Genomic DNA, 27,631 nt, shown 5'->3' on the forward strand with positions numbered 1-27,631 from the left:
ATTATGATGTCGATTAAATGCTGGTTGTTTAATCCACATCATAATAAACGCTGGAGCAAAAACTCCAAAAGGAGTTTACAGTGTAGCTCTTTGCTCTGGTTTCAATAAAGAAATGTGGTCCAATTCTGATTAAACTGCCACTTTACCAATGCTACAGCAGAGCTGGGTATACAGATGCACACTACAGCCTTCATAACCCTTGGAAACTCCCACTGAAGCAGTCACTTTTCCCTCTTGAACCATCTTTGCTTTTTGCCCCTTTTCAGTCATTTTTTGCCACCCTGTGTCCATTTAGCCACTTTTTACTTATTTATTCCACTTTTTGTCAATTCATGTCACTTCTAACCCATTTAGAAAAGGGGATGACATACAAAGGGCTGTATTGTACTGCAGCAGTAAAACTATTTTTTGTTGCTCTGGTTAGAGTGGTTATTATTCAGGTAGGTGTACTTTTGTGGCACACAAACATGAACACAGCTGTACCTTCCTTGCAGGATTTCATCCTGACACCTTACCTCGTTTCATGTTTTTTTGCTGTGAGTGTAACACATGCCAGGACAGTGTTCATTTTTCCTTCTGAAGTCATGTGATCATGCGCAGTGGTTGGCAGAGGATTATAAGATGAAAACTTGTTTGAAATCGTCCCTTTGTCTATGATCTCACACGTTTTTATAATTGTTTTAAGATTTTAGAATGTCAAGTGTGTGACCAGCCTCAGTTAGGAGATAAGATTGTGGTTGTGGTAAAACATGAGATACATTGTGTTCTGTTAGATACATAATAACATACTTAAATTAGAATGACCATCTAGTGTTATAGTACTTGAGAACAGTTTTAGACTTGAGACCGGTTTCAAAACCACATTTTGAATGTCTTGGTCTCAGACTAGTCGGACTTGGGATTTTCCATCAAGACTGGTCGAGACCAGCACTGATCTGCTATTCTTTGACTTCATTAATGTGATAATAAGGAGAAGAACTTGCTGAAACAACAAATAACTACACCTACAAAACTCAGACATCAGGACATCTTATTTCTAGTTAGAAATACCTCTGAACATTTACTTCAGGCCTCATTCACCTGACAAATCTAGATAAACATCTCATTCTCAGATATTTAAAATAATTCCAGACTTGTCAGTGGCTTTTAAATACATTAAAGGATTTATTTTTACCAGAAGTAAGTTGAACAAATTTGTTAAGTTTTGGGATTTTTGCATATTGTGCTTTGAAAGAGTTGCAGACACCTTTTTATACGTCAAACTTATGAAAAAGAAAACTAAATTAAAGAGAGAATGCTTTTTAACTGTTGAACTTTGTCAGGTTTTTTTTTTAAATAGATTTTTATGGTCTTGGTCTTGTCTTTGTACACTCTGGTCTCGGGCTTGTCTTGGGTAGTGCGGTCTTGAGTATAACACTGTGACCACCTGGCAGTAAGATGCCTCTACAAGGTATACAATTGCTTGACAGTGAAAGTAAAGTGATCAGTCAAGAAGAAGGGCTGTTTTTGGGGAAGAAATGCACCAAATGGTGCCAGTGCCTGAAGTGTCCACTAGAGCAGTGGTTGTCAACCTTTTCAATCTGTGACCCCAAAATAAAGGCGCCAGAGACTGGGGACCCCCACTGTACCTAAAGGTGGCTGAACACAGCCATGCACATTGAAGAATAGTCATGTGGAGACAAGGCTGCCCATTGGGGGGGGGGGGGGGGTCTAAAAAAACACACTTTCATTTGAACAGTAAGTAGCTCTCTTAAAAATGTCTATACTTTTGTTAAAATACATTAAAATTGGTTAATAATGGCAAAAAATGGTGGGAAAGACAGGGAAATTTGATTTTAAAAGTAGCAGAAATAGGTTAGAAATGCCAAAAATTAGGTTAAAGTGGCAAAAAAATAAACCCCCCAAAAAGGCAAGAAGGGGTTAAAGTGGCAAAAATGGTTGTATTAAGTTGTAAAAGGGTATTCAAAAGTGGCTGAAATGGCATTAAAGTGGCAAAAATTGGTGGTAATTTGGTGAAATGGGCATATCAAATGGGTATATCAAATAGTGAAATCTGGCTTAAAATTGGTCAAAGGGGTTAATAGTGGTAATAATGTGTCAACAGAGCCAACACTAGGTGGAGAGTGGCAAGATTTGGTTTAGTAGTGGAAAAAACAGGAAGAAAAAAAGTGGTGGAAAGGGTTAAAATGGACAAAAAGTGGGTTTTAAGTTGCAAAGATGCAAAAATATTAAAATTGGCAAAATTGGTAGGAAAACGTGATAAAAATTGGTTAAAGGAGACATATTATGCAAAAATCACTTTTTCAGGCTTGTCTAACACAAATATGAGCCCCTGGCCTGTCCACAATCCCCTCAAAGACCAGAAAAATCCACTCCCTCTCCCCCTCTCTTTCTCCACCTTTCAGAAAATGTGTGCTGAAACAAGCTGTTCTCAGATTTTGCTCCTGGTGACCTCACCAGGTTTGTCCGAATTTTGAGATTTATTGACTGAACTTTACATCTACTTTAGCCGAGGAGTCAAAGCTGAAAATGCTCATGCCAGTTGGCGTTTTGTGTCCTCTTGAGTTTGTTTTGGAGCTTTCGAGAATCTGCATCCGTACATTTCCTCCTGCCCTTGAAGAATCTGACTGACATTCAGGCGCTCCACCGTGAAAAGACAAAAATCCCAGAACACAAGGCCTCTCACTGGCCCGCCTCTGCACGGCGAGAGGAGCACTGGCACAGAACAAAAGCAGGGCCAGTGGTGAAGGCTCGGCTCCTGTCGCTTCATTAAGCAGTAAAAAACCTCTGCTGTACTCACATTCAGTCCTCCTGGTGAGCTGCAGACACTCACATTCAGTCAAACGTCTGCAGAGAGACATGCATCTGCAGGGAAACAGAGTTAAGGAAACAGATGGGAAAGGAAGAAGTTTAATGAATCTGAGACTTTATTTGGTGAATATGAGGGCTTGAGTGTATGCTTTTTTGGGCTGTTAGTTGAACAACTTTAAGTCAAAGGGGCTTAAAATAAAAGCATGACTGTTATGATGGTAGGGCGTTGGTAGTTATGGGTTTGTTACATGTGCAAGACTTATATGTTTCCATACATTTCAGTTTAATCCATTTTTTTTTATTGTTTTCATTTTTGATTGTTTTCCTGATATCCTGTCATATTTCTTTCATCATCCTGGAGTAAAAACATTCTCTTTCACATGTTAACTTGTTGGAATCATTTTTTATTCCCAGATCTTGACAAATTTTCATGTAATCTTTCCACAGTTTGTTTTTATGTGATAAGTTGAATTTGTGGTGTTCTAATAAGGTGGTTACTATTAACCTGACATACCAGATAGACTGTCTCATATATCCACTGCATGGATATTTCTCATTCATCTGGGAATGCTCCCATAGAAAGCATTTGGGAAGTCCAGGACTTTGCCAGAAATTCTCAGAAGGTGATTGGATGAACGTTCTGTCTATTATATTCATCACGTGCCAATCAGGGTGACAGGACATGTGACTTAAGCCAGGTGTACACTGCAATTTTCCTGCGATTCAGCGTCCTAAATTACCATGACAATGGCTGAAATCACTTTCTCATGCACCCCCATTATGCTAAAGGAAATAAACAAACAGGAAATATTCCTACCTGCAGACCTGCAGCTGACACAGAGGTGGTGCTGCGTGTGTGTGTGTGTGTGTGTGTGTGTGTGGGTGTGTGAGATCTTCTCCGCCAAGAGGAGCTTGCAGTATGGGTCTTTGCTCTTGTTTTAATCAAGAAATGTGGTCCAGTTCTAATTAAACTGCCACTAATGCGACAGCCGAGCTAACCACTACCCCCCCCCCCAAAATCTAGTCTACTCATTCTGAAGCAGGTAGGGAGGAAACTTGTTTACTGCCATGAAAAGCTGTCAGTATTGTCTCTTGTTCTCTAAAGAAATGTGGTCCAGTTGTGATAAAACTGCAGCTAACCAAGCTAACTGCGAGTAACATGGAAGTTGCTGTCAATTCGCAGTACAACTAAACCCCACCCATAGCTACCACCTCCTTCTCCTCAGATGTCTCTTATTGATCTGAACAGCATCTGGTTCACCACAGACGTTGCAGACGAGAGCTTTGAAAGATGGATTTGCCTGATGACAGACATGGAATCTGGCCGATCCAGCGGCTTTGCAAGGTTATATTACTACAGGCATTTGTACTTTCTGTGTTTTTTGTGTTGTGTTTGTTTTTGTGTTCTAACACACTGAGAAATTTCATCTAAACGTTCTGAGTGCCAGGCAAATAATTAAAAAAAAATTAATCAAGTTAATCACATTACTATTATTCACAGCATTTCTTTAGTTTTAGTAATTTTTTTTTATTTTTAAACGTTCTTATTCTCAAGTGTTCATTTTTATTATTTTCACTTTACACCGTGTTCCACATTATTATGCAAATGACATTTTTCTCTTATTTTCCTAAATATTAATGCAAATGACAGAATTTTTTTCAAGTCATGAGCCGTTAGAGCATAATTCAGATGTTTTTGAACAAACTTCATAATGATAACCATTATTTTTTAAAAACCTCAAAATGCACTGTTCCACATTATTATGCACGACAGAGTTTTAAAAGATTTTATAGGTTGTAAAGAAGTGAAAATGGTCATTTGTTGAATTTGCAGCAGTAGGAGGTCATATTTACTGAAATCAAAGCTATTTCAATCAAAAACATCTTAACAGGCCAAGTTCCATGTTAACATAGGAGCCCTTCTTTGATATCACCTTCACAATTCTTGCATTCATTGAACTTGTGAGTTTTTGGAGAGTTTCTGCTTGAATTTCTTTGCAGGATGTCAGAATATCCTCCCAGAGCTGCTGTTTTGATGAGAACTGCCTCCCACCCTCATAGATCTTTAGTTTTAGGATGCTCCAAAGGTTCTCAATAAGGTTGAGGTCAGGGGAGGATGGGGCCACACCATGAGTTTCTCTCCTTTTATGCCCATAGCAGCCAATGACACAGAGGAATTCTTTTCAGCATGAGATGGTGCATTGTCATGCATGAAGATCTAGTGCTACAGAAGGCACTGTTCTTCTTTTTGTACCATGGAAGAAAGTATTCACTCAGAAGCTCAATATACTTTGCCAAGGTCATTTTCACACCTTCAGGGACCCTAAAGGGGCCTACCAGCTCTCTCCTCATGAATCCGCCACAGAACATGACTCCGCCCCCTCCTTGCTGACGTCACGGCCTTGTTGGGACATGGTGGCCATCCATCAACCATCCACTACTTCTCCATCTGGACCATCCAGGGTTGCACGGCACTCATCAGTCAACAAGACTGTTTGAAAATGAGTCTTCATGTATTTCTGGGCCCGCTTCAACCACTTCTGCTTGTGAGCATTGGTTAGGAGTGGCCGAATAGTAGATTTATAAATGACTGCAAACCGCTGGAGGATCCTACACCTTGAGGTTGGTGGAACTCCAGAGGCACCAGCAGCTTTAAATACCTGTTTGCTGCTTTATAGTGGCATTTTAACAGCTGCTCTCTTAATCTGATGAATTTGTCTGTCAGAAACTTTCGTCATTATACCTTTATCTGCACGAACCCATCTGTGCTCTGAATCAGCCACAAATTTCTTTACAGTACGATGATCATGATTAATTTTTCATGAATTATCGAATGTTTTCATTCCTTGTCCAAGGCATTGCACTATTTGACGCAGAGAGATCCTTTTTATTTCCCATATTGCTGAAACCTGTGGCCTGCTTAATAATGTGGAACATCCTTCTTAAGTAGTTTTCCTTTAATTGGGCTCACCTGGCAAAATAATTATCACAGGTGTCTGAGATTGATTTCAGTGATCCAAAGAGCCCTGAGACACAAAACCATCCATGAGTTTAATTGAAAAACAAAAATTTGAATGTTTATGACACTAAAATACAATTTGCATTGTGACTATTGGGACGCGCTGTATGTACAGCACTTTCAAAGCGCTTTTTACTAAAAAAATGTATTTTTATTATTATTATTATTATTTTTATTTTTATTATCTATAAATTAACATTTAAAATACTTTGATATAAATAAGTACAAGTTTGGTGTTTAAATGAAGAAATATTAAACAAACTAAAGCTTTAAAATTTATTTGTGGTTTGTAAATCAGAGTGTCTTAATACACTGAGCAATAGTTATAAACTGCAAACGAGCCCAGCAGACAAACACATTGGGTAGAAAATAACTTGTGCTGTAAAGTGAATGATCAGGTGTGCTATTACCCCGAGGTAGCTTAAGTTACTGACTGATGTCCAGTAGTCTCTCGGCAGTGTAATAAATGGAGCTCGGGCCAGCTGCTCCGCTTTAGTTACCTTTTTAGTTGTCATACAGTTCACAGATTCTTGTGACAGTAGTTCTCGTAGGTGTTCTGTGGTATGGGTCATATGAGGCGACCTGGATGATGTCTTGAAGCCCCTTGTCGTCAACGATGTCGATGGTCTGCAGTCTCTGACGACCCATTAGGGATTGCATTAGTTAGCTTAGATATTTCCCTACTGGGGACAAATCCAGATCTGCTGGACTGGCCCGGTGTAGCCTGACGTTATGACTTGATCTCGTGTTGTTGTTGGTGTCTTTGCTAACATTAGCAACATAAGCTATCATGGCTTGATCCCGTGTTGTTGTTAGCGTCTAACATTAGCAGCATTAACTATCATGGCTTGATCCTGTGTTGTTGTTAGCGTCTTTGCTAACATTAGCAACATTAGCTATCATGGCTTGATCCTGTGTTGTTGTTAGCATCTTTGCTAACATTAGCAACATTAGCTATCATGGCTTGATCCTGTGTTGTTGTTAGCATCTTTGCTAACATTAGCAACATTAGCTATCATGGCTTGATCCTGTGTTGTTGTTAGCATCTTTGCTAACATTAGCAACATTAGCTATCATGGCTTGATCCCGTGTTGCTGTTAGCGTCTAACATTAGCAGCATTAACTATCATGGCTTGATCCTGTGTAGTTGTTAGCGTCTTTGCTAACATTAGCAACATTAACTATCATGGCTTGATCCTGTGTTGTTGTTAGCATCTTTGCTAACATTAGCAACATTAGCTATCATGGCTTGATCCTGTGTTGTTGTTAGCATCTTTGCTAACATTAGCAACATTAGCTATTATGGCTTGATCCCGTGTTGTTGTTAGCGTCTTTGCTGACATTAACAAAGATGCATTTTGCCTGGAGGTGGTACTTCAGACTTGTGCTTCGGAGTAGGGAGTTCATCACTGCAGTATGTACACACAGCTTTTGCTTCATCCAGACTTCCATTAAGCAGCTTTTTAAATCAAATTTGCCGTGAAGCAGACCTGGGTCTGTCTCCTTACTCATCACTGCTGGCTGCGTTTGACCCGCCTTTAACCTTTTCACCCCAGGGATGTAAACATCTGTGCAGGAGGACTACGGGAGGAAGCTTGGGTCAAATATAGTTACAAGATTAAAATGTGTTTCCTTTAAAAACGTTAAGCTTTCCAGATTAATCACAAGTGTTAACGCTTTTATATTAACAGGCCTAGTTACGAACTTGTACTGAGGAAACGTAACACTGCTGAATTGATACTGGCCCATACTTAATAGATAAAAATGTGACATCATGAATCATTTTTTAAGCTTTTGGAGAACTTTTGCAGGTATTTACAAGTGCAAATTCAGTGCACAATTGAAGGATCATATAAACATTAAATATGGGTCAATCTGAGCTCTCTGTCTGTACTTTGAGTTCAGTTTGTCTGTGTTTTGCCTTTTCTACCCTAGAAGAGGAGATTTTTTAAGTGGATATCCACTAGAGAGAATGAAGAATAAGTGGTTATAGCTGCATATATCCTCCACTACACCACCTCTTCTTGTTAATGTAATACCTGCAGCCTCTTTTTTTTAAATTGGACACTTAAGGCTTTATTATATTTTTTCTGTATTTTTAAGCTTCTAAAGCAGGGGCCATCAAGAACATTTGCACAAGGGCCAGATTTAGTCTTCACAGACTCTGGAGGCCAGACTTTCAAATAAACAAAAATTAAATAAATATTTTGCTCTGATTAATATATTATAGTATTAGTATTAGTATTTTCTTTCAAAATGCATAAAATTAGGAATTACCAGGGAGGTCTATCCATATTATCAATAATGCCGGAGGCCACAAGGAGACAGGCATGCTAATAGAATTGGCTGGCTCCTGTAAGTCCCAGAGAATGGGCCCTCCCGAATTGGGATGTAGCACCAATATTAACTCATTTTTTTACACTCTATAACCCCTTCGACTTGTTCATTTTGCCATTTCTGCAACATTTTTGCCACTCTTAACCCATTTTTGATTATTTTTTGCCACTTTTAATCCAATGTTTGACATTTTTCATCCATTTTGCCACTCTTTAACCCCTTCTCATTACTTTGCCAGGGTATTTTTGATATATTTTTGCCAATTCTAAACCATTCTTGATACTTTTTGCCCCTTTTCATTGCTTTTTTTGCACCATTTTTGTCACTTTTAACCAATTCTCAAAACTTTTCTGCCACTCTTATCCATTTTTACCATTACTTTGGGGGGGTTCAAGCCTTTATTTGATAGTGGACGACAGTGGATAGATTTGGAAATGGGACGAGAGAGTGGGGAGAGACATGCGGGCTTCCCGCATATGTGGGTCGTGCCATAGACCGCTAGGCCATCTGCATGCCCCATTTTTGCAACATTTTAACCTGTTTTCACCACTTTTCCTGCCAATTTTTGTCATTTTGTGCCAGTCAACGACCCATTATGACACTTATCACGAGGGATGCACCGAAATGAAAATTCTTGGCCAAAACCGAAAACCGAAAATGAGGAAACCAAGGCCGAAAACCGAAACACCAAAAGAAATTATTATGCCAATTATTAGTACCATTGCATTTATGGCTATGAATGTGTACTAACCCCACTAAAATCAATTGCAATTGCAAAAATTTATATTAATGCTTCAAAGAATAAATCAATTACAGAATTATGTAAATATTTATTAAGCACTTCATTCCAACAATAAACAATATAAAATAAAATAAAATACAAAATAAAATGTTTAACTTGACCGCAATCATGTATACATTAAATCAGTGGTTCTCAACCTATTTTCAGTCATGTACCCCCTGTGAAGTACTTTTTCAGCGAAGTAGCCCCTAAACAGCGCAAAGCTTTTTGGCCAAAAAGAAAGACATTAAAGAGTGCTGTGACAGCTGTCTGATTAATCAAACTTTGTAATTGATAAACACTTTCAAATTACAAATATTAGATTTTTTTTCATACATTTTAAATATTAAAAATGCATGACTAAAGTCATGGCACATCTTCTCATCTCTAAATGTGGGAATTCAAATAATGTAGCTGTTGAAGACAGTGACTGAAAGGCTTTAAACCCAGAAGTGTGCAAAACTCTGCTCAGCTGCAGTGGTCTCTCTGGAACAATTTTGAAATAAAAACAGAGTTAGAAAGAACTAAAAACCTGTAAATAATAAACAAATTATAAAAAAGACTTCTCTTTTCTCAAACTGAAATCATGAACTTAGTTATAGATCAGCATTTCTTCACAAAAATAAATCATAAACCTTTTTATGAATGGAGTGATTGTGAATGCAGTGATTGACAGGCATGTGCCAGTGTGGGTCAAACCATTCTGCCATGGGGGGAGACTCAGGGGGTTTTAGGGTGATTAAATTTAAGAGCCTACAAAATATTAACTCCAGTTTATAAACGTATGGTCCTTACACTCTATACTAATTTTTTCATGCAAATTATTTAAACAAAATATTTACATTTAGAACCTGTAGCGAGTCAAAGTAAGCTTCCTCACCTGCAACATCATTTCACTGCGGATATTTAAGTAGCCATTTGCGCTCATGTGGACATGTCGGGCTGCCTGTTGCCTGTCTCCCTCTCTACCAGGCAAAAAAAAAAAGAGGCAAAAACACAAACACTGACTACAGACAAATATGAGGAGATATCAAACATCAGGTGGTGTTGGAGAGCAGGACGTTTTTGTTCCTCTGTCTACCTTAAAAATCAGCACCACCATGTGCGCTTGTTGGAGCGAAACTCACACAGCTGGAGCTGTTTCTAAACTAACGGGACTTTAGTGAAATATTTACCAACACAGTCTCCTCTGACCTCAGACATACGACTTATAAAAGCTCCAGATCAACCAGCTAAATTACTCCTCTGAACAGTCTGGAACACAAACAGGTGAGCCAGTCTGTGCGCTGTCGAGAGAGTTAACTCCTCTCATCGCGAGCCTCAGCTGTGCAATACTATAACTCTTACTGATCATATTTGACATAGAATAAATGAAAAGTCAGTCCCTCCTCGTACAAACTTGGCTGGCAGAGTGAATGAAACCGTGGAAAAAAAACCGTCACTGACAGCCTGGCTGTGTGTAGAAGTGCTGCGTTACGCACAGAGTGAAGGACAGAGAAAACACACCGCAGACAATCGCAGCACGAATGTGATTTTAGAATGTACGTAATATACTCGCAAAATCGTGTCACTCTTGACATGCAAAGAAAGGCGCTATTTTTCTTAAATAGTCGGCATGTATTTTAAAATCTCGCCTAACCCCTGGAGTGCCTTCACGTAAGCGTACCCCTATTTGAGAACCACTGATCCAAGCGTGTGCTGGCCGCGGTTTTTGCTTGCGTCATCACAACGTCGTGTTTCAGCCTTGTTGTTTCGGTGATAAAAGTCTTTCGGCCGAAAACCGAAAATGCACTTTTGGGCCATTTTCGGCTGAAAATTTTCGTTGGCCGAATTTTCGGTGCATCCCTACTTATCACCCATCTTTTGCCACTCTCTAACTCCTTTTCACCACTATATCTGTCTTATTCTCAAACTATATCAATATTAGTTATTTTTGGGCTGCAGGCATTTAAAGCCAAAAGATACCCTTAAAACCACAACAACTTCTTTTCCTTCTTTTCTGAATGTAATGATCTTCTGGGGGCTGGACTGGAAGCTGTGGGGGGCCTGATATGGCCCTCGGGCTGCCAGTTGATGATCAGTGTTCTAAAGGAATACAAATCAAATTTAATCTCCTTTATTTTTACACTTTTACCAAGACTTGATATTTCAGATGCCCTAACTTTAAGATGCGCTCATTCATAAGTAGGTCAAAATTACACATATTACACCCAATATCTTTATTTTCCTCCACATCAGCAGATTTTGTGTTTGAATATCTTTAAATTTTTCACATTGAAAAGTTTCTTAAACAACAAAAACATTGCAAGGACCAACTTAACCAGATCATTTTTGAACAACTGTATCCTGGAAGCACAGGGATGTTTTTCGCTAACCTTCAAAGACAAAAATCATCCATGAAGCATCTAAAATCAGCACAAGAATTTTGGTATTTTTGATATTAATATTGGGAAAGAATAGTCCTATATCCAGTGTTTATGTCACAGTTGGATGTTTGTGCATCTTTTGGGGCAATATTTGCTTTTTTAGTTGTTTAAAAATAGGAAACTGAAAAGAATTGATAAGAATTATTGATTATTTAATTGTAAAGATGGACATCACAAACTTGTAAATATGTCGTATAAGTAATCTTAAAACCCCCATTTTGAAACCTAAGATTATAAATATTTTTTTATTTCATGATGTTTGAGTGAGATTATTTAACATTGCAAATCAAGCCACAACATTTCCTCACATCTTTGAGAGCCATTTTATCAGCCCTCTCCTCCGCAGTGACCCAGGCTAACCGTCCTCAGTGTCTCTGAGCCGATCCGATGAACACAGACGAGTTCTGATGTTGACACAAAGACCTCTCATGAGCCTTGCAGCTCAAAGTTCACACCCCCCTCGTTTGGCTGGCAGCCCGGGCTCGTCTCTGAAAGGATCTCATCAGTCATAAAGATTTCTGTTGATGGCGCCCACGATTTGAGACCCCACTTTAGAGAGATCGCTGGCCCGGGGCCTTTTAAGGTGAATTAGCTGTGACTGAGTCGTGCTGACACAGCTGAGAGCGGACAGACAGAGACAGCAAGATGGGTTTAGATTGATGGACATGCATGATGCAACAAGGCATGTCAAAGCAAGACAGTGTGGATATTTAATTGATAATGTTGATATTTTTAGTTAAACAATGCTGTCAATGTCATCGTTACTCTGCTGAATATCCTGAGGTGAACCAGCAGCAGAAATTTGCAGTGAAACTGACAGACTTCTCCTTCCCTACAGGCATTTCATGAGGACCTAACAGAAGACTGGATGAGGTTGTAGCTATGTTAACGTTCAGGTGGGGGGCGTGGCCTCTCTCCCCCTGTGGCCTTATGCTAGTCGTCTTTTCGTCTATGTGTCTGTCCCAGCAGACGAGCGTCAAACCTGCAGACTGCAGCAGGAAGGAGCATCCTGTCGTTGTGTATCAAGGTAAGTGCAGTCAAAATTAGTCTGTGATGTTCATCCTTCATTTGTTCTCTAAAGCAAGGCTGGTGGCAAACCAAAGAGGATACAAGTTTGTTTACTATTAGACAAAGACAACTTTTTAAGATGAACTCTAATTCTGCAGGAACCTTTTATTTATTAATCAAAATCAAACCGACCACTGTGGCACAAGGGTTGTGGATCAGAAATGTCCAAGCAAAAACAGAGTGTTAAAGAGACCTATTAATATAATTGCCTTGAGATTCTTGTTTGATTTTAGGCATTTGCGCTAAGCAAGCCCATACCATGCCCAAGCGTACTTGGGCCCCAAAGTCCACTTTATTTTACTACTGTGAGTGCTCCACTCCGGTTCTGGGCACAGTCGTTTTCTTGGCCCTGGCACAGCTGAAAGAGGTTTGCCTCAGCATTGTACCATGGTCCATGCACTCACAAACACAGATAAGCAACCTGGACATAATATTTATTTGCAAACCATTGCTCCATCTTGCATAATCAAGAAATCCTGGAGTGTTAGAAGGACATATCTGACCTGAATGACTTTCTGATGCGGATTTCTTGTCAACAGAGCAGTGCTTGTGCTGCATTATGATGTGAAGACATATTTAGAAGAGGTAACTGTGCTCAGGTACTGGGGAATGGGGACAGTCATGCTTAAGCTTGGTGCAGGGAAACTGGGCCTAGTGTGAGGGAGAGTAATATGGATTCCTTTTCCCTGATCATGATCCTTTATTCACCTTTAAAAACCTTTTCATTCTGAGGAACAGTTTGGCGCACATTGTCATGCGACAAATACGTCTGAACCATCAAAAAAAGAAAGGAGTCAAGTATTTATCCACAGACTTGCCTACAGTAATGCTGGCAAGTATTTGCCAACCACCAACGAAGAAGAGGAAGTAGCCGGCATATCAAAACAGATGAAGAAGAAAAGTTTGCTTTCGTGCTGCTTCAAGACTCGCTGCTCTTTTCTCCCTGTCCTCATCTCTGCGCTGTTTTTAAAAAGCCTCCTGATGCAAAACAGAGAGGGTCAAGAATATAACCACTGCTAAAACATTTTAAAGACTAAATGGACAGATCAAAGTAGAGAACAGTGACAACAAATGTGTTTTTTATGTTGTGCTCAGACTCTGTTGCAACGTCCCATCTTACGTTTACAGTAAGAAGGTCTGTGATCCTTCACTGACGAACACGGCTCAGGTTTCTGCAAGAGTGACCACTGCACCAGCTTTTTATTAAAAACTGTGTCACAGCACTCTTCATAAATCATAAATATGAGACATTTCTCTAAAAAGCATGTATTTTAATTGACATGTTATGTTGTGTTTACTTTTAATTGAAATATGTCTAATATCTCCAGATTGGAATCAGGAGATATTAGATCCTCCTACATTTCCCTCATACATTTCGCTTCTACATTTCTCTTGTTTTCTCTCATTGTGTTCAGCATTAAGGCCGTGGATGTCAGAGTTCTCTCATCGAGGAGCGAAGGATTTCTCCCAGCTCGGCCTCGACCTGAGCCGACAGCAGATCATCGTGGGAGCAAGGTGATACACTTGAAGCAGAAAACATTCAGATTTTTGTACTGATGAGTAAAGCTGAAGAGAATTTGTGGAAGGGTTTGTTTAGAACAAAATACCCAGAGAGAAAGACAACTCTTGAAAATCATGAACAGCTTATTGAATGCCTTGCAGTGTTTGTGTTTCTGCGTATTTATGTCTAATTTAAAAAATAATCTGTTTTTGCAGAAACTTTCTCTTCAGACTGAGTTTGAACAACGCTTCATTAATACAGGTAAAATTCTCCAAGACGGGCAAAATAAATACAGGTATATCCACCTTATTCCTAGCTCCCATGACACCTTGCATGAATTTTGGGTCAACTTCTGGTTCCTTAGGTTAGACTTTCTATCTTCAAAGATGCTAATCCTGATTGTTTGGGCGATTCAAAGGTTTAAATATGTGAACATCATCTGCTACACCTACACAGAGGCCTATGTAGCTGTTTATTCTGTTCTCTGCTGTGTTACATCTACTCGCCAACTATCAGATGTATATTTCCTCATCCATGTCTCAGTGACCGAAAGAGTGTAAAAAAAGTCCCCCTGTTCTCTGCCTCCGCTGAATTAGCAGCCTTACTTTCCATCTCTCCCGATGACCCCCCTCCTTCTTCTTAGCAATAACTGCAGTATAATCAACTGATGATCAATAATTGCTAGTTTGAACTGCAACAAAATATGTTTCAGTTGCTTGGTATGCTGTACCCAAACAAGCAGGAAATGTGTCACCAGGGCTTAAAAATTGGACTGCTGAGGAACGTTTGGGTGCAGGATTGCAGAACAATAGTAGAGACCTCAGAAATAATGAGGATATCTAGGTTCTAATGGTGGTAAATTTGCATGAATTTCCTCCCTTATTACGGCTGTCAAATGTAGGGATGAAACATTCACTGGTTTCACTGACAACCATTATAATCTTCCCTCATGGTTAGCATACACTTAACATTTGAATTATCATTAAAACTGTGCTTTAATATCATGGTTAAGACATTTCACTATGTAGGGCCTTTAACTGAGATAAATGGAAAAAACATCCACAGGTTGATCAGAGATGTAAAGAAATGTGTCAGGGAGGAGGAGACATGGCTGTGTCTCTTTGTTCTCTTTCCTGCACCGCTCACTTTGACTGAGCTCAGAGCAGATACACAGACAGACACTTTAGCCATGGGCTAATCAATTTAAAAACTCTAAAACATATCATCATTATGAATCAAATTAAAACAAAAAGCAGAAGTCTACCTTAGACTGTCAGCTTGAGGTGAAAAAAAAAATGCTCAAACTGTGGGAGCAGTATTCACTCACTCCTCATCTGCTCAGAGTCCATAGAAAACCCCCCCTGAACTTTTGAGCAGCTTAGAAGTCCGCTGATTAAAGTTAATCAGCCAACAGTTACGTATGTTATGATGTGTTCAAGGACAGTAAGAAAGAAACAATAACACAAATGTTGCCTAAATGAAATCACAATGTGTTCTAATGTCACATGAAGAAAACAAAAGTTCAATTGAACTTTTGTGAGGACAAAAAAAATGTATTTGCTTTTATTTCCCCCCGGCAAAATAAAAATAGGTATAACAGATGGAATCAAGTCCCTTTTAAGCTTTTATCTCAAAATGTATTTATCTTATACGACTGTTAGAAGTGGATTGTTTTGTCTTTTTATGTTTACTTTTGATGTTTATACAAACAAAAAGTGCCTAGTCCCAGTGTTGCTAATTTGATCTATAGTGTATTTAATATCGAACTTGATAAAAAATGATTTCAAATGATAATTCTTTCCCTTTTGGATTTTTAGCTTATTATAAACACACCACAATAATAATAATAACTGATATCTCAGGTCATTATTGTCATGATATGAAATCTTAATATAATAGTCAAACGATTTGACTATTCATCTCAAAATATGTGTTGTTAACCCTCTGGGACCATTCAAATATTTGTTACACTTAGGACCTTTAGCTCATAATATACGCTCCTCATATTGTCGCTATTAAATATTATTCATTTATATTTAATTCTCCTTTCATGGAGCTCATTTTATTCAGCTACCTCTGACCTAAATATTGATATAGAATATTCTTAAAATTTTAAAGATTTTAACCCTTTAAATGCCAGATATTTGTCATGATGGCACCATGATGGCACCATGTAGAAAGTAGAATGAAATACAAATCTATAATATTTTCAATAGCGACAATATGAGGAGAGCATATTATGTGCTAAAGGTCCCAAGTGGAACAATTTCTTGTACACAGTGTATTTTAGACTTACTAAACCCCCTGGGACAAGGGTCCCAGGGGGTTGATTCTGATTAATCTTATTTTTTAGTCAAATTTAAAAATTTCACTAGTTTGTATTTAAAAACTGCCTCTGTTACATTTAAAGTCTTTGTACTGTCTTAACCTAAGGGTATTTTACTTCCTGTTTAACTTTGAAAGAATAAAAGGCACTTCAGGCAGGACCAATAGTGTGACATTAACTTAACTATGAAAAGGAAGTTGTTATAATTGAACAGGGAATAAAGGAGCACTGAAAAGCTAATTATTTGATAATGCAAGGTCCAGATGTTCACTGAGCTGTCTGTGAGTTTATGTGAAATGATACATTGTAGAGCAGTGGTGGACTTATTTTGCATCACTGTGGCTGCAGGGAGACGCTGGTGTGACTTCACCAAAGTGCACTGAAATGGACAGTAAAGAATGGAATTAGTATAATTAATGCATTAATGCTGACAGCCTGACTTTTTACATGTCATGTCTGCCAGATGACAGAGTGGGCGCCGGATGAAGAAACAAAGCGCTCATGTCAGAGCAAAGGGAAGACTGAGGTAGTCTCCTGCATCGATCTCTGTTTTTTTTCACTTTATTCATCTGAAAATGCACAAATAAAAATGGTCTGAACAGATGATCCTCAGACTTTGTGATGTTTTATTTATCTGCAGGAGGAATGTCAAAACTACATCAGGGTATTGTTGATAAGCGGGACGACCCTCTTCACATGTGGGACAAATGCTTTCACCCCAGTCTGCGTAACCAGACAGGTTGGTACCAAAACAAGACACTTTTTGGTTCCTATTTCTGAGTGCACATTAAGCATTCCTTGGTCATTTTAAGTCTGAAGCTGAAGTAACTACATTTGGACAAGCAAATTACATTTACGTTTTGGGTTCATCATTTACCTGTTCGTTATTTGTTTAGGACAAGCATAGTTTAAAGAAGTAAAAAACTTTTCGTCACATGTAACAGCCTCTTTTGTCTCTGTCAGATTGAAAACATGAGCCAGGTGTTGGACACTGTAAATGGCGTTGCTCGATGTCCCTACGACCCTCGGCATAACTCCACTGCCATGGTAACAGAGCGCGGCGAGCTTTATGCAGCCACAGTGATCGACTTCTCTGGACGTGACCCCGTTATCTACAGAAGTCTGGGGAACATGCCACCACTTCGCACCGCTCAGTACAACTCCAAATGGCTCAACGGTAAATGAACACAGCACTGATCTGTCCTGCTCTTCGTTTCCAATTCTTAACGTCATATTTTCTTCATTTTTTCATCCTCAGAGCCACATTTTGTGTCGGTTTATGAGATTGGTCGCTTCGCCTACTTCTTCCTGAGAGAAACAGCGGTGGAGAATGATTGTGGGAAGATGGTGGTGTCCCGTGTGGCCCGAGTCTGTAAGAACGACATGGGCGGGCGTTTCCTGTTAGAGGACACCTGGACCACTTTCATGAAGGCGCGACTGAACTGCTCACGCTCGGGAGAGATCCCTTTTTACTTCAACGAGCTGCAGAGCACATTTTACCTCCCTGAGCAGGAGCTGATCTATGGGATCTTCACCACCAACGTGTAAGTGGTGCTCCATGATTTGACACTCAGAGTTTTACTTTAGAAACCAACAGCAAGAAATGGTTTTTAATAACTGCCTTATTTCTCACTAATTCATTGATAACTAAATATGTTTCTGTCCTCCACTCTTTTAGGAACAGCATTTCAGCATCTGCTATCTGTGCCTTTAACCTCAGCTCCATCACTCAGGCCTTTAACGGACCCTTCAGATACCAGGAGAACCCTCGCACTGCCTGGCTTGCCATGCCAAACCCCATACCCAACTTTCAGGTACAGCACATTTGCACATTTGGAAACAGACTGCAGGCATTGCTTCTTTTCTTAGCTGACATTGGAATCAACTTAAGAAGTCAATGATAGATGCTAGACAGCCAATAAAACAACTTTGTCCTTCCTTAATTTGCACAAATTCTTCAGAACTTTTAAAGACGTTTAGAAAGCACATCTTAGTGTGACAGGAGCAGAGATAGTTCATTATACATATAGTAAAAGACACAACATCTGTGTTAGATTCACCAAATATACCTCAAACACTCAGTGCCTGGCAAGGATCCTGATGTAAATTCAAGATGCTTTCAAAATCAGGCTTTCTTCTCCTGAGTCAACATGTGGTTGTTACCCACGCCGATGAAGGGGGTTATGTAAAGGGTTCCGTATCTTTTTGTTCGTTTCTTTGTTCTTTTTTTGTATGTGTACAAGATAACTCGAGAAATGCCAACGGAAAGTCGGATCTTCACCAGACTTTCAGGGAATATTGGGATAGTGACAGGGAAGAATCAATTAGATTTTGGTGATGATCCGCACACCTGTTTGGTTTTTCTCGCACTTCGAATTTTGAACACCATAGTAATCAATGGGAGCATGAGTTCCTCGGTGGCGCTGCTTAGGCGTGGGTCTGCCGCCTCAGACGGCCATTCTAGTTTTCTTATTTTTTGGTTTCAAGCTTGCTTTTATTAGTGTAGAGCAGAGGTTCTCAACTGGTCTGGCCTCATGACCCACCAGTCTGTGTTACGACAGATCGCAACCCAAGTTTCCGAAACATTTTCAACAAAACATTGTTTAGGTAATTGAATATGTCGCAGTTTGGAGCATGATTGGATCAAAACACCTGATTTAAAAAGAAAAGGGATAAAACTGACTAATTTTGCACCCTGTTTACCCATCATTATGTGTCAATTTTTGCCAATTTTGCAGAGAACTTGTAAAATTATTTTTTTCATGGGAAAAGTAGCCATTTATTGCAAGAAAAGGAGATAAACTTGTTGAAATATTTATCAAGCATTTAAATTTACCTCATTTCACAGTAAAATGGGGCAAAATAAAAGGTATTGATGCACGTTTAATAAGAACTTCAGAACTTCTGCCTCCATTTTTTAAGCCGCGACCCACTGAAAATTGCTCCGTGACCCACTTTTGGGTCCCGACCCACCAGCTGGGAACCACTGGTGTAGAGAATGTAAATATCAGTGAAGTTTAATTTTTCTTCCTCCCTGCTTAAGTGTTTGTCAAAATAGGCTTTAAAGCTAGTCCTCCATTTAGGTTTATCTGTAAGGTGCATGCAAAAAAAAGTTATACCATAGTTTTCATTCATCTAAGTGAAATGTGACGTTTCAAAGGGAATCCAATTATTTTTTATGAATATTTTAACCATATTATTTGCAAAGTGACATTTTTGATGGGAACTGCTCCATTAAAGTTCTCCAGCTTAGGTCAGGTCAGATATGGGAGCATGTCAGTTCTGCACTTTGCTGCTCCAGCCTCCTGATGACCATTGACCAGGCCTGCTCCAGGCCCCTGCCCAGGTATCCTCTGGACTGACCTCTGCACTATGCACGTGGCCACCCCGAGGCCTGTTCCAACCCACCGAGCACCCAGTATCTAGTGATCAGTGGTGCCTGTGGAAACAGAGCAGCTGCTCCTACATTCCCCCTGCTGACCCTTCCTATCCCTACTCTCCTGAGCACATCAGCATTAGAGAACAAGACCAGAGCAGAGGAGTTCATCAGTCAGTGTCCAGACCTCATAAGAGTATAGTACGACCAAAAGACTCAGACTTTAATCTGCAGGCTCAGATACCATGAGCACCACTTGCCCAGCCATTGCCTCATACGTAAGTCCAAGTCTGTGGTTGATCTCAACCACAGTTAAATGATCGATGCTGCCAAGATAGGTGAACTGCTCCACGACTTTTACGCTCTCACCATCCACAGACACAGATTCAATGGCAGTATCCAAGGGGTCCACTAATGTTTAGGTTTTTGTTTTGGCCCAGGAGACATGCATTCTCAATGCTTCAGACCCCACAAGGACATCAGCAGCATCATCATCTCTGGAAGGATCACAACACCAGCAGCAAAGTCTAGATAAATGATCTGGGCATCACCAGTGCCCTAGTTGGCTTCCCCTATTACCGGGCCCATTGTTCAGTCCATGCAGGTTTTAAAGGGTGCAGGGGCTAAGACGCACCCCTGCCTCACTCCAGAATCATCTTGGAAGAAGCCTGCTTGCAGCCTTTAGCTCTCTGCCTTGATGATCCAAACTGGACTGGCCGCAACAAAATCCTCATCAGCCAATGTGGCAGATCAAAATTTATGACTAAATATGTTTTATTGTATAATTCTAAATGTCTAACAAAATAATGAATACTTTTTTTTTTTACAATTACAAATAATCTAGTTTGTCTGGAGTGAAATCCAGTTTTAAAAACCACAAAAATCTTTTAACTTTGTTCACAACTTCAACTTAAAGAAAACAGGGGTTGTTCTCTGTTAGTTTTTGTATTATTGTGTGATACACAAACTCAGTGTTATAGCACCAAAGTCAAATAAAAGCACTAAAAATACTTGCGGGTCAAGGGGTTGTAGACCTGCAGCTACTGTGTTGTGTTAGGTTTAGTTGTTGTTTTTGTTTAAGTAGTTTGGTAGCTCTGCAGAGAGTGAGTCAAAGCTGTTTTTGGCTAAAAATGTTTCTCCTTGTTTTGATTTGAGAGGATTTTAAGCAAAGAAATGCATTGCTTATAAAAAAAGAGAAAAAGTAAATAATAAATACTGCAGAATTTTTTTTATGTCCCAAACTGACCTCTTCTTGTCTCCTCAGTGTGGGACTTTAGAGGAAGGAGGCCCTGGGGGAAACCTGACCGAGCGAAGCCTCCAGGATGCTCAGCGGCTCTTCCTCATGAATGATGTGGTCCAACCGGTCACCATCAACCCTCTGTTCACCCAGGACAACCTGCGCTTCTCTAGGCTGGTGGTAGATGTTGTGCAGGGCCGAGACAGACTCTACCATGTCATGTACATTGGCACAGGTGAGCCGAAGAAGACAAAGGAGGAAGACTTTGAATGCATGAGATAGAAATTGTACAAATTAGTTATTCTTTTTGTCCGATCAGAATATGGCACCATCATGAAAGCTCTATCCACCACCAATAAAAGCCTTCATGGCTGCTACCTGGAGGAGTTGAGGATCCTCCCTGAAGGAAAAATTGCTCCAATCAAAAGCCTGAAACTCCTCCAAAATGACAGATCTCTGTTTGTGGGGCTGGATGATCGACTGGTGAAGATTCCGTTGGAGCGCTGCTCCAGCCATTGGTCAGAAAGGTAAGGATCCTCGATACTGAAAGGTGTTTTTTCCTTTGAACTAGTGTTGTTTTCAGTAACTAAGGGTCAAAATTACGGATTTGAAATTTAAGTGATTTTTTTTTTTTTTTTTTTATTAAGGGTTGAAAAACTGTTTTGAAGTTCCTTCAGCTCTCTGCTTGTTTGACATGTCTGGCAACATTGCAGAACCAAAAAAAGGTTTTGTTTAGCCTGCCTGAAGGCACCAGAATTCTTAATTCTGAGATAAAAAGTCAAAATATTAGTTTAAAAGGTCAGAACACAAAATCAAAAGTGAAAATAATATTTTGAAAAGGCAAATATATGAGATAGAATGTTAAAATCATGAGTTTAAAAGGTCAAAATATGAAATAAAGTATAAAATCATAAGTTTAAAAGGTCAAAATATGGGATAACAAATCAAAGTTAGGAGTTGAAAAGGTCACAATATGGGATAAAAAAATCAAGATGTTGAGTTCAAAAGGTCAAGATATAACTTAATATTTAAGATTGTGAATCTAAAAGGTCAAAATATGAGATGAAATTCTAAACTGTCAGTTTAAAAAGTCAAAATATGGGATTAAAATTCAAAGAAAAGAGTTCAAAAGGTCACAATATGAGATAACAATTTAAAATGTTGAGTTCAAAAGGTCAAGACATAACTTAATATTTAAGATTGTAAAACTAAAAGGTCAAAATATGCGATGAAATTCTAAATTGTGAGTTAAGAAAGTGAAAATATGGGATTAAAATTCAAAGTTAGGAGTTAAAAGGGCAAAATATGAGATTAAATTTGAAATCATGATCTTAAAATTTCTAAATATGACTTGAAATTTAAGAATGGAATCTAAAAGTTCACAATATGAGATAAAAAGTCAAAATGCTAAGTTTAAGTCAGAATTTTGAGATGCAAATTGAAAATATTAAATGAAAACACAAATTAATTTCTCTCACCCATTCCTTCCTTTCTATCTTATTATTTTTACTCTTTACTTTTACAAATTTTTACGACTAATAACAGATTTTTTAAACGTTCAAGGTTAAATTTACATTTCTATACTGGAGGAAATCTGCAGACATCAGACCTGCGGGCCAGGTAAATCTGCACCACGGGCCAGATTTGGCCACTGGGCCTTCAGTTTGACACCTTTAATTTAAGGTATAAAGCAAAAAAATTTCTGATATCTGCAGTCAAAGCTTAGTTTGTGAGCTGCTTACAGTTTTTCAAATTTACTGACTCAATTTAAAATACTAAAAATGATTTATTATAATCATGCCGATGTGTAGGAGTGCTGCAGTAAACACTGACATAGATGATTATGTTAAAAGCCTTGTTCATTTCCCAGATTACAAACTGCTGCTGAAGCTGCCATTTATTATTTTGGCACAACAGTGCAAAGCAGGAGTTTTAAGAGTTTGTCAAAAAAAATAAAATCACGGCCAGATTATTTTAAAGATCTTGTTAAATGTGAAACAACAAGTGTAGCGGTTTTTTAGTATTTATTCATTCATGAATCACAAAAAGTTGTCCTTTGATACAGAAAATAAAACTTTTGCGGTAAAATTGCAAAACAGATGGATTTGCCCATTTCCGTGTGTGAAACAACCCCATCTGGCATGTCAGGTTAATTTATATGGGCAAAAATGTGCAGATAAATGTAACATTTTTCAAAGGGAAATGGTTGAGTCTTAGAGACACTTTATGGTTCCACAGCTGCATTAACGTCAGACTGACTATTTTCATTTCAGTCAGTGTTTGGAGGCTCGGGACCCGTACTGTGGCTGGGACCTGAAACAGAAACGCTGCACGACCATTGAAGAGAGCTCCAACATGAACCAGTGGATCCAGAATATCACTGAGTGCCCAGTAAGACCCTCTTTTCCTTGGTTTTTGGGCTTAACTGTTTTAAAAATCTGTAAAGAAGTAGCTACAACTGAGGAGTACTATGGAATCAGCTTTTGGGCTGAAGAGAGCTGAGGAAGAAAAAATTAATAAAGTTGAGGAATTTATACTCCCCTAGTACTCAACAATCTGCTTCAGCATTTTGTAAGAAATTGTCAAATAACAACAGTAGAATCTGTGAAACTTTAAGACTTATATATTGCTAAAGGACCTTGATATGGAAATTGGGAAAGATTTATGGCATGAAATTAGGTCAAATGTAGGATGGGCCACGAGAGATGCGAGAAGTAAATTTATTCATTATAAGACTGTACATAGATATTATTTTACACCTCTGAAATTATGTAGAATGGGCTTAGCAAAGGATAATAAATGCAGGAAATGTAAAAATGAAGTAGGCACATTTCTCCATGCTATATGAAGCTGCTCCATGGTTTTGCCATATTGGAAGTTGGTGCTGAAAAGTCTCGAAGACTGGCTGGAACAGCCTATACCTAAGTCTCCAAAACTCTGTTATGGGACAAATCTGTAATACCTGCAGGTGTTATGAAAGCAGAGTCAGTGCTTGTAATTAAATTATGTATGGTAGCAGCCAGGATAATTCTGCGTAACTGGAAAAATCCACAGAAGCCAGAGATCATGACAGAAACAGTGGCTTTTGAAAATATGATTTCCAGATTAAATGATAGCCAAAAAAAAAAAAATCACAGTCAGACATGGAAAGCATTTATGGCCTATATTAGGGACTTAAGACCCTGTGAGGGGGTACAGGAAGCGGTCATTTGAAATATATATGCTTTGATAAAGAAAAGAAAGAGGGGAGAAGAAGGACAAAGGAAAAGTAAAGTAATATTGATGCAAACGTATCTGATTTGGAATGGAATATAAGTAAGCAAGGAGATATACCTCTTAATATGTATCAATATTTGTTGGCATGTATGTAGATATGTATACGGATTATGTTATCTAATGAAATGGGGGGGGGTATGGGTGAATATGGACACTTTTTTCAAAGAGCTGTCTTTGGGCTTTTTTGTGTGTATTTTTTTGTTTTGGTTTTGTTTTTGTAAGTACCACCTTTAGTGTGGAATGTATTATTTGTGTTGTCATATCCTAGGGGGGTCAAAAGGGAAAACCCCTGATATAACCCTTATCTCAAAATTTAGGAATAGGGATTTACGAATACACCAATCCACCACACCTGTGGCACTGCTGGGTGTTAGGAAGCCCAGGTTACTTTGATAGCAGCTTTTAGCTTATCTGTATTGTTAATTCTGGTGTCTCTCATCTTCCTCTTGACAATACTCCAGAGATTCTCTACAAGATTCAGGTCAAACCAGTTGGATGGTCAATCAAACACATGGTCAACAAACCAGTTTCTGGTGGTTTTGGCTTCACTGTGGGTAGATGCCTTGTCCTGCTGGAAATAAGTATCTCCATAAATCTTCCCATCAGATGGAAGCATGAAGGTCTCTAAAGTCTCCTGGCAGATGGCTGACAGTGTTGGCTCTGGTCTTGATAAAGACCAGTAGACCAACAGCAGCAGATGACATGGACCCCAGACCATCACTGACTGTAAAAACTGAAAACACTGGTCTTCAAGCACCTTGGATTCTGTGCTTGGATCGTCTTCCAGACTTTGGGACCTTAATTTCCAAATTATATTCTGTCATCTTAAGGACTTTGGACAACTGAGCAACAGTCCAGTTTCTTTTTCTCCTCAGCCCAGGTAAAATGCTGATGACATCTGTGGTTCAGGAGTGGCTTGACACTAAGAACACCACACCTGTAGTCCACTTCCTGGACCTGTTTGTGTGGTGGCTCTTGACTCACTGACTCCAGTCTCAGTCCTCTTCTTGTGTAGCTTCCCTAAGGTCTTGAATCTGCTTTGTTTGACAAACCTCTGAATTGCACTTTTTCTTCCCACACTTTTCCCTTCCAGTCAACTTTCTATGAATCTGCTTTGATACAGTCTCTGAAAACAGCCACATAGTTGATGTGTGTTCTGTAAGTCTGTCAGCTTCACAACAATGACTGCAGGTTCTGAGGGCAACTAACGCATGTTTGCTAGCAGAGTGCAAACTCTTAACCCGACATGCAAGATAGACTGTTATGAAATATAGAAATGCAATGGATTTATTTAATATTTATCTGGGAAACCTCCCAAAGTGTTTGGGAAGTGCAGGAATTTTTAAAAAGTGACGGGCCAATCAAAACGACAAGACAAAAGGAGGTAGTTGACATGTGCAGCTCCAGGCCACCTGGGCTGTCGCTGTATTTGAATGGCTGAGCTTGCCAATGGCTAAAAGTCATGCCCAAGCCAATTTAAAACTGCGCAAAAGCATCTCCCCAGCAAAGAGAATCTTTCTGTGTGGCTGTTTACTCTTGTTTTAATAGGGAAATGTGGTCAAGGTCTGATTGGACTGCTGCTTTTATGCAGCTACATCCAAGCTAATTGGTAGCTGGTAACAGCCATTATATACACCACATGCAGTGCTACTCAACCCCAACCATAACGATCGCAAACTCATGCCGAAACAGGTTGGGAGAAGAGGTGAAACATCTTTTCCATTATACAAAGCTCTCAGTGTGGCTCTTTGCTCTTGTTTTCATAAAGAAATCTGGTCCCGTTCTAAGACTGTTGCATATTACTGCCCTTGTAGCTACATCATAACATCAAGGTCTAATTTCAAAGACACATTTTAATGACCGAAAGATGAGAAATCTACAGGAAATGTTCTTAAAATTAAATGTTGATACTGTAAATAAACTTTTGCTTGTAATGAATACATTTTAGACAGATTTGATAAATAATTGGCAGATGCAAATAATTTGTTTTACAGCTAGCATTTTAGTTTTTGTTATACCCCTAAAAAAAAACACAAGGGGTAGAAGTTGTAAAAATTGTAACCTCTCTGAATCACTCTCCATAGATGAGGAATCTGACACAGAATGGCGGTTTTGGTCCCTGGGCTCCGTGGAGACCTTGTAACCACGATGATGGGGAGGGCTCTGTCAGCAGCTGCATGTGTCGGTCTCGATCGTGTGACGGACCCGTGGCTCGGTGTGGAGGAGTAGAGTGTAAGGGGTCCACTATCCAGGTGGCAAACTGTTCCAGGTACAGTTTCTTTATATGCAGATTTTTGCTAAATAAATGAAACCAGACTGATTCAAGACTTCCTTGGAAATAAAAGAACATGCAGAAAGAGCAGAAATGCTACACCAGTAGTAGAACAGAAATGCTGTCACTCCTGCTTGCTTTGGAATTATCCCTCTGTTTTTTGACATCTGCTCACCCTGAAATTTTTTTAGAACTTTTTTAAGGGGTTTTGTTAATTTGTGAACAAGTCTTTTGATTCATCATTTATCCTTTCAGCCAGGAAAGGAGTATATAAGGTGTTTTTTATTAATACATCTCCCTTTCATGTTGTATTCTTCAGGAATGGCGGCTGGACTCCATGGTCATCATGGGGTCAGTGCAGCAGCAGCTGTGGGATCGGATTTGAAGTGCGACAGAGGTCCTGTAACAACCCATCACCTCGTCACGGGGGTCGCATCTGCGTCGGCCAGGGTCGAGAGGAGAGGTAAGGAGAGATATTGAAACTTTCAGCAAATGGAGGTAAAAATTTTGTCATCGAAAAGAAAAGTTCATTTCAGACATCACCAGGAATGATATTAGTATTTGTTTGTGTGTTTCCAGGCTTTGTAATGATAAAAAGCCATGTCCCCTCCCTGTGTTATGGACGTCTTGGGGTCCCTGGGCTCACTGCAGCGCTGAATGTGGGGGAGGGGTTCACTCAAGGACAAGAACCTGTGAGAACGGAAACACCTGTCCTGGATGTTCAATGGTACTGTGGTGCCTTTGTTTACATTAAAATGTACAATAATGAAGAAGAGTTGCAATATTTTTTTGAAAGGACTAAAAGATGAACTATGGTCATTTAAAGATTAAAAAATAGCAAATTGATGCTGAACAAATGACTCAATTTCTTTTGTTTGTCCGAAAACATCAACTTGAAGCATGAAGCAGTTTTTCCACAACAGCGTCTGTGTCTTGTTTTCCAGGAGTATAAAGCCTGTAACTTGGAGGCATGTCCTGAGGTACGTCGTAACACTCCCTGGACTCCCTGGATACCCTTCAACGTCAGCCATGATGGGTCTAGGCAGGAGCAGAGGTTCAGGTACACGTGTCGGGCCCTGCTCCCTGACCCTCAACAACTCCAACTTGGAAAGAAGAAACTAGAGACCAGATTCTGTCCCAATGATGGATCTGGAGCCTGCCAGACTGATGGTAAATATTCAAAGGAGCATTGAAAACACCA

The 27,631-nt window shown here is 39.3% G+C and overlaps 1 protein-coding gene across 1 annotated transcript in view; it reads left to right on the forward strand.

Moving 5' to 3' along the window:
- Positions 1–27,631, forward strand: part of LOC121506313 (semaphorin-5B-like) — a 54,371-nt gene that overhangs the window by 19,676 nt on the left and 7,064 nt on the right. The window contains exons 2-16 of the mRNA XM_041782062.1: positions 12,213–12,401; positions 13,858–13,957; positions 14,159–14,204; positions 16,733–16,795; positions 16,910–17,008; positions 17,233–17,446; positions 17,528–17,813; positions 17,948–18,083; positions 20,910–21,117; positions 21,202–21,409; positions 23,156–23,273; positions 26,243–26,427; positions 26,750–26,893; positions 27,010–27,157; positions 27,375–27,600. Of these exons, the coding sequence (XP_041637996.1) occupies positions 12,257–12,401; positions 13,858–13,957; positions 14,159–14,204; positions 16,733–16,795; positions 16,910–17,008; positions 17,233–17,446; positions 17,528–17,813; positions 17,948–18,083; positions 20,910–21,117; positions 21,202–21,409; positions 23,156–23,273; positions 26,243–26,427; positions 26,750–26,893; positions 27,010–27,157; positions 27,375–27,600 (2,326 nt within the window). The 5' untranslated portion in view covers positions 12,213–12,256. The remainder of the gene's footprint in view (positions 1–12,212; positions 12,402–13,857; positions 13,958–14,158; positions 14,205–16,732; positions 16,796–16,909; positions 17,009–17,232; positions 17,447–17,527; positions 17,814–17,947; positions 18,084–20,909; positions 21,118–21,201; positions 21,410–23,155; positions 23,274–26,242; positions 26,428–26,749; positions 26,894–27,009; positions 27,158–27,374; positions 27,601–27,631) is intronic.

This window comes from Cheilinus undulatus, linkage group 24 (assembly GCF_018320785.1).
Source record: "Cheilinus undulatus linkage group 24, ASM1832078v1, whole genome shotgun sequence".
NCBI classification, from domain to species: Eukaryota; Metazoa; Chordata; class Actinopteri; order Labriformes; family Labridae; genus Cheilinus; species Cheilinus undulatus.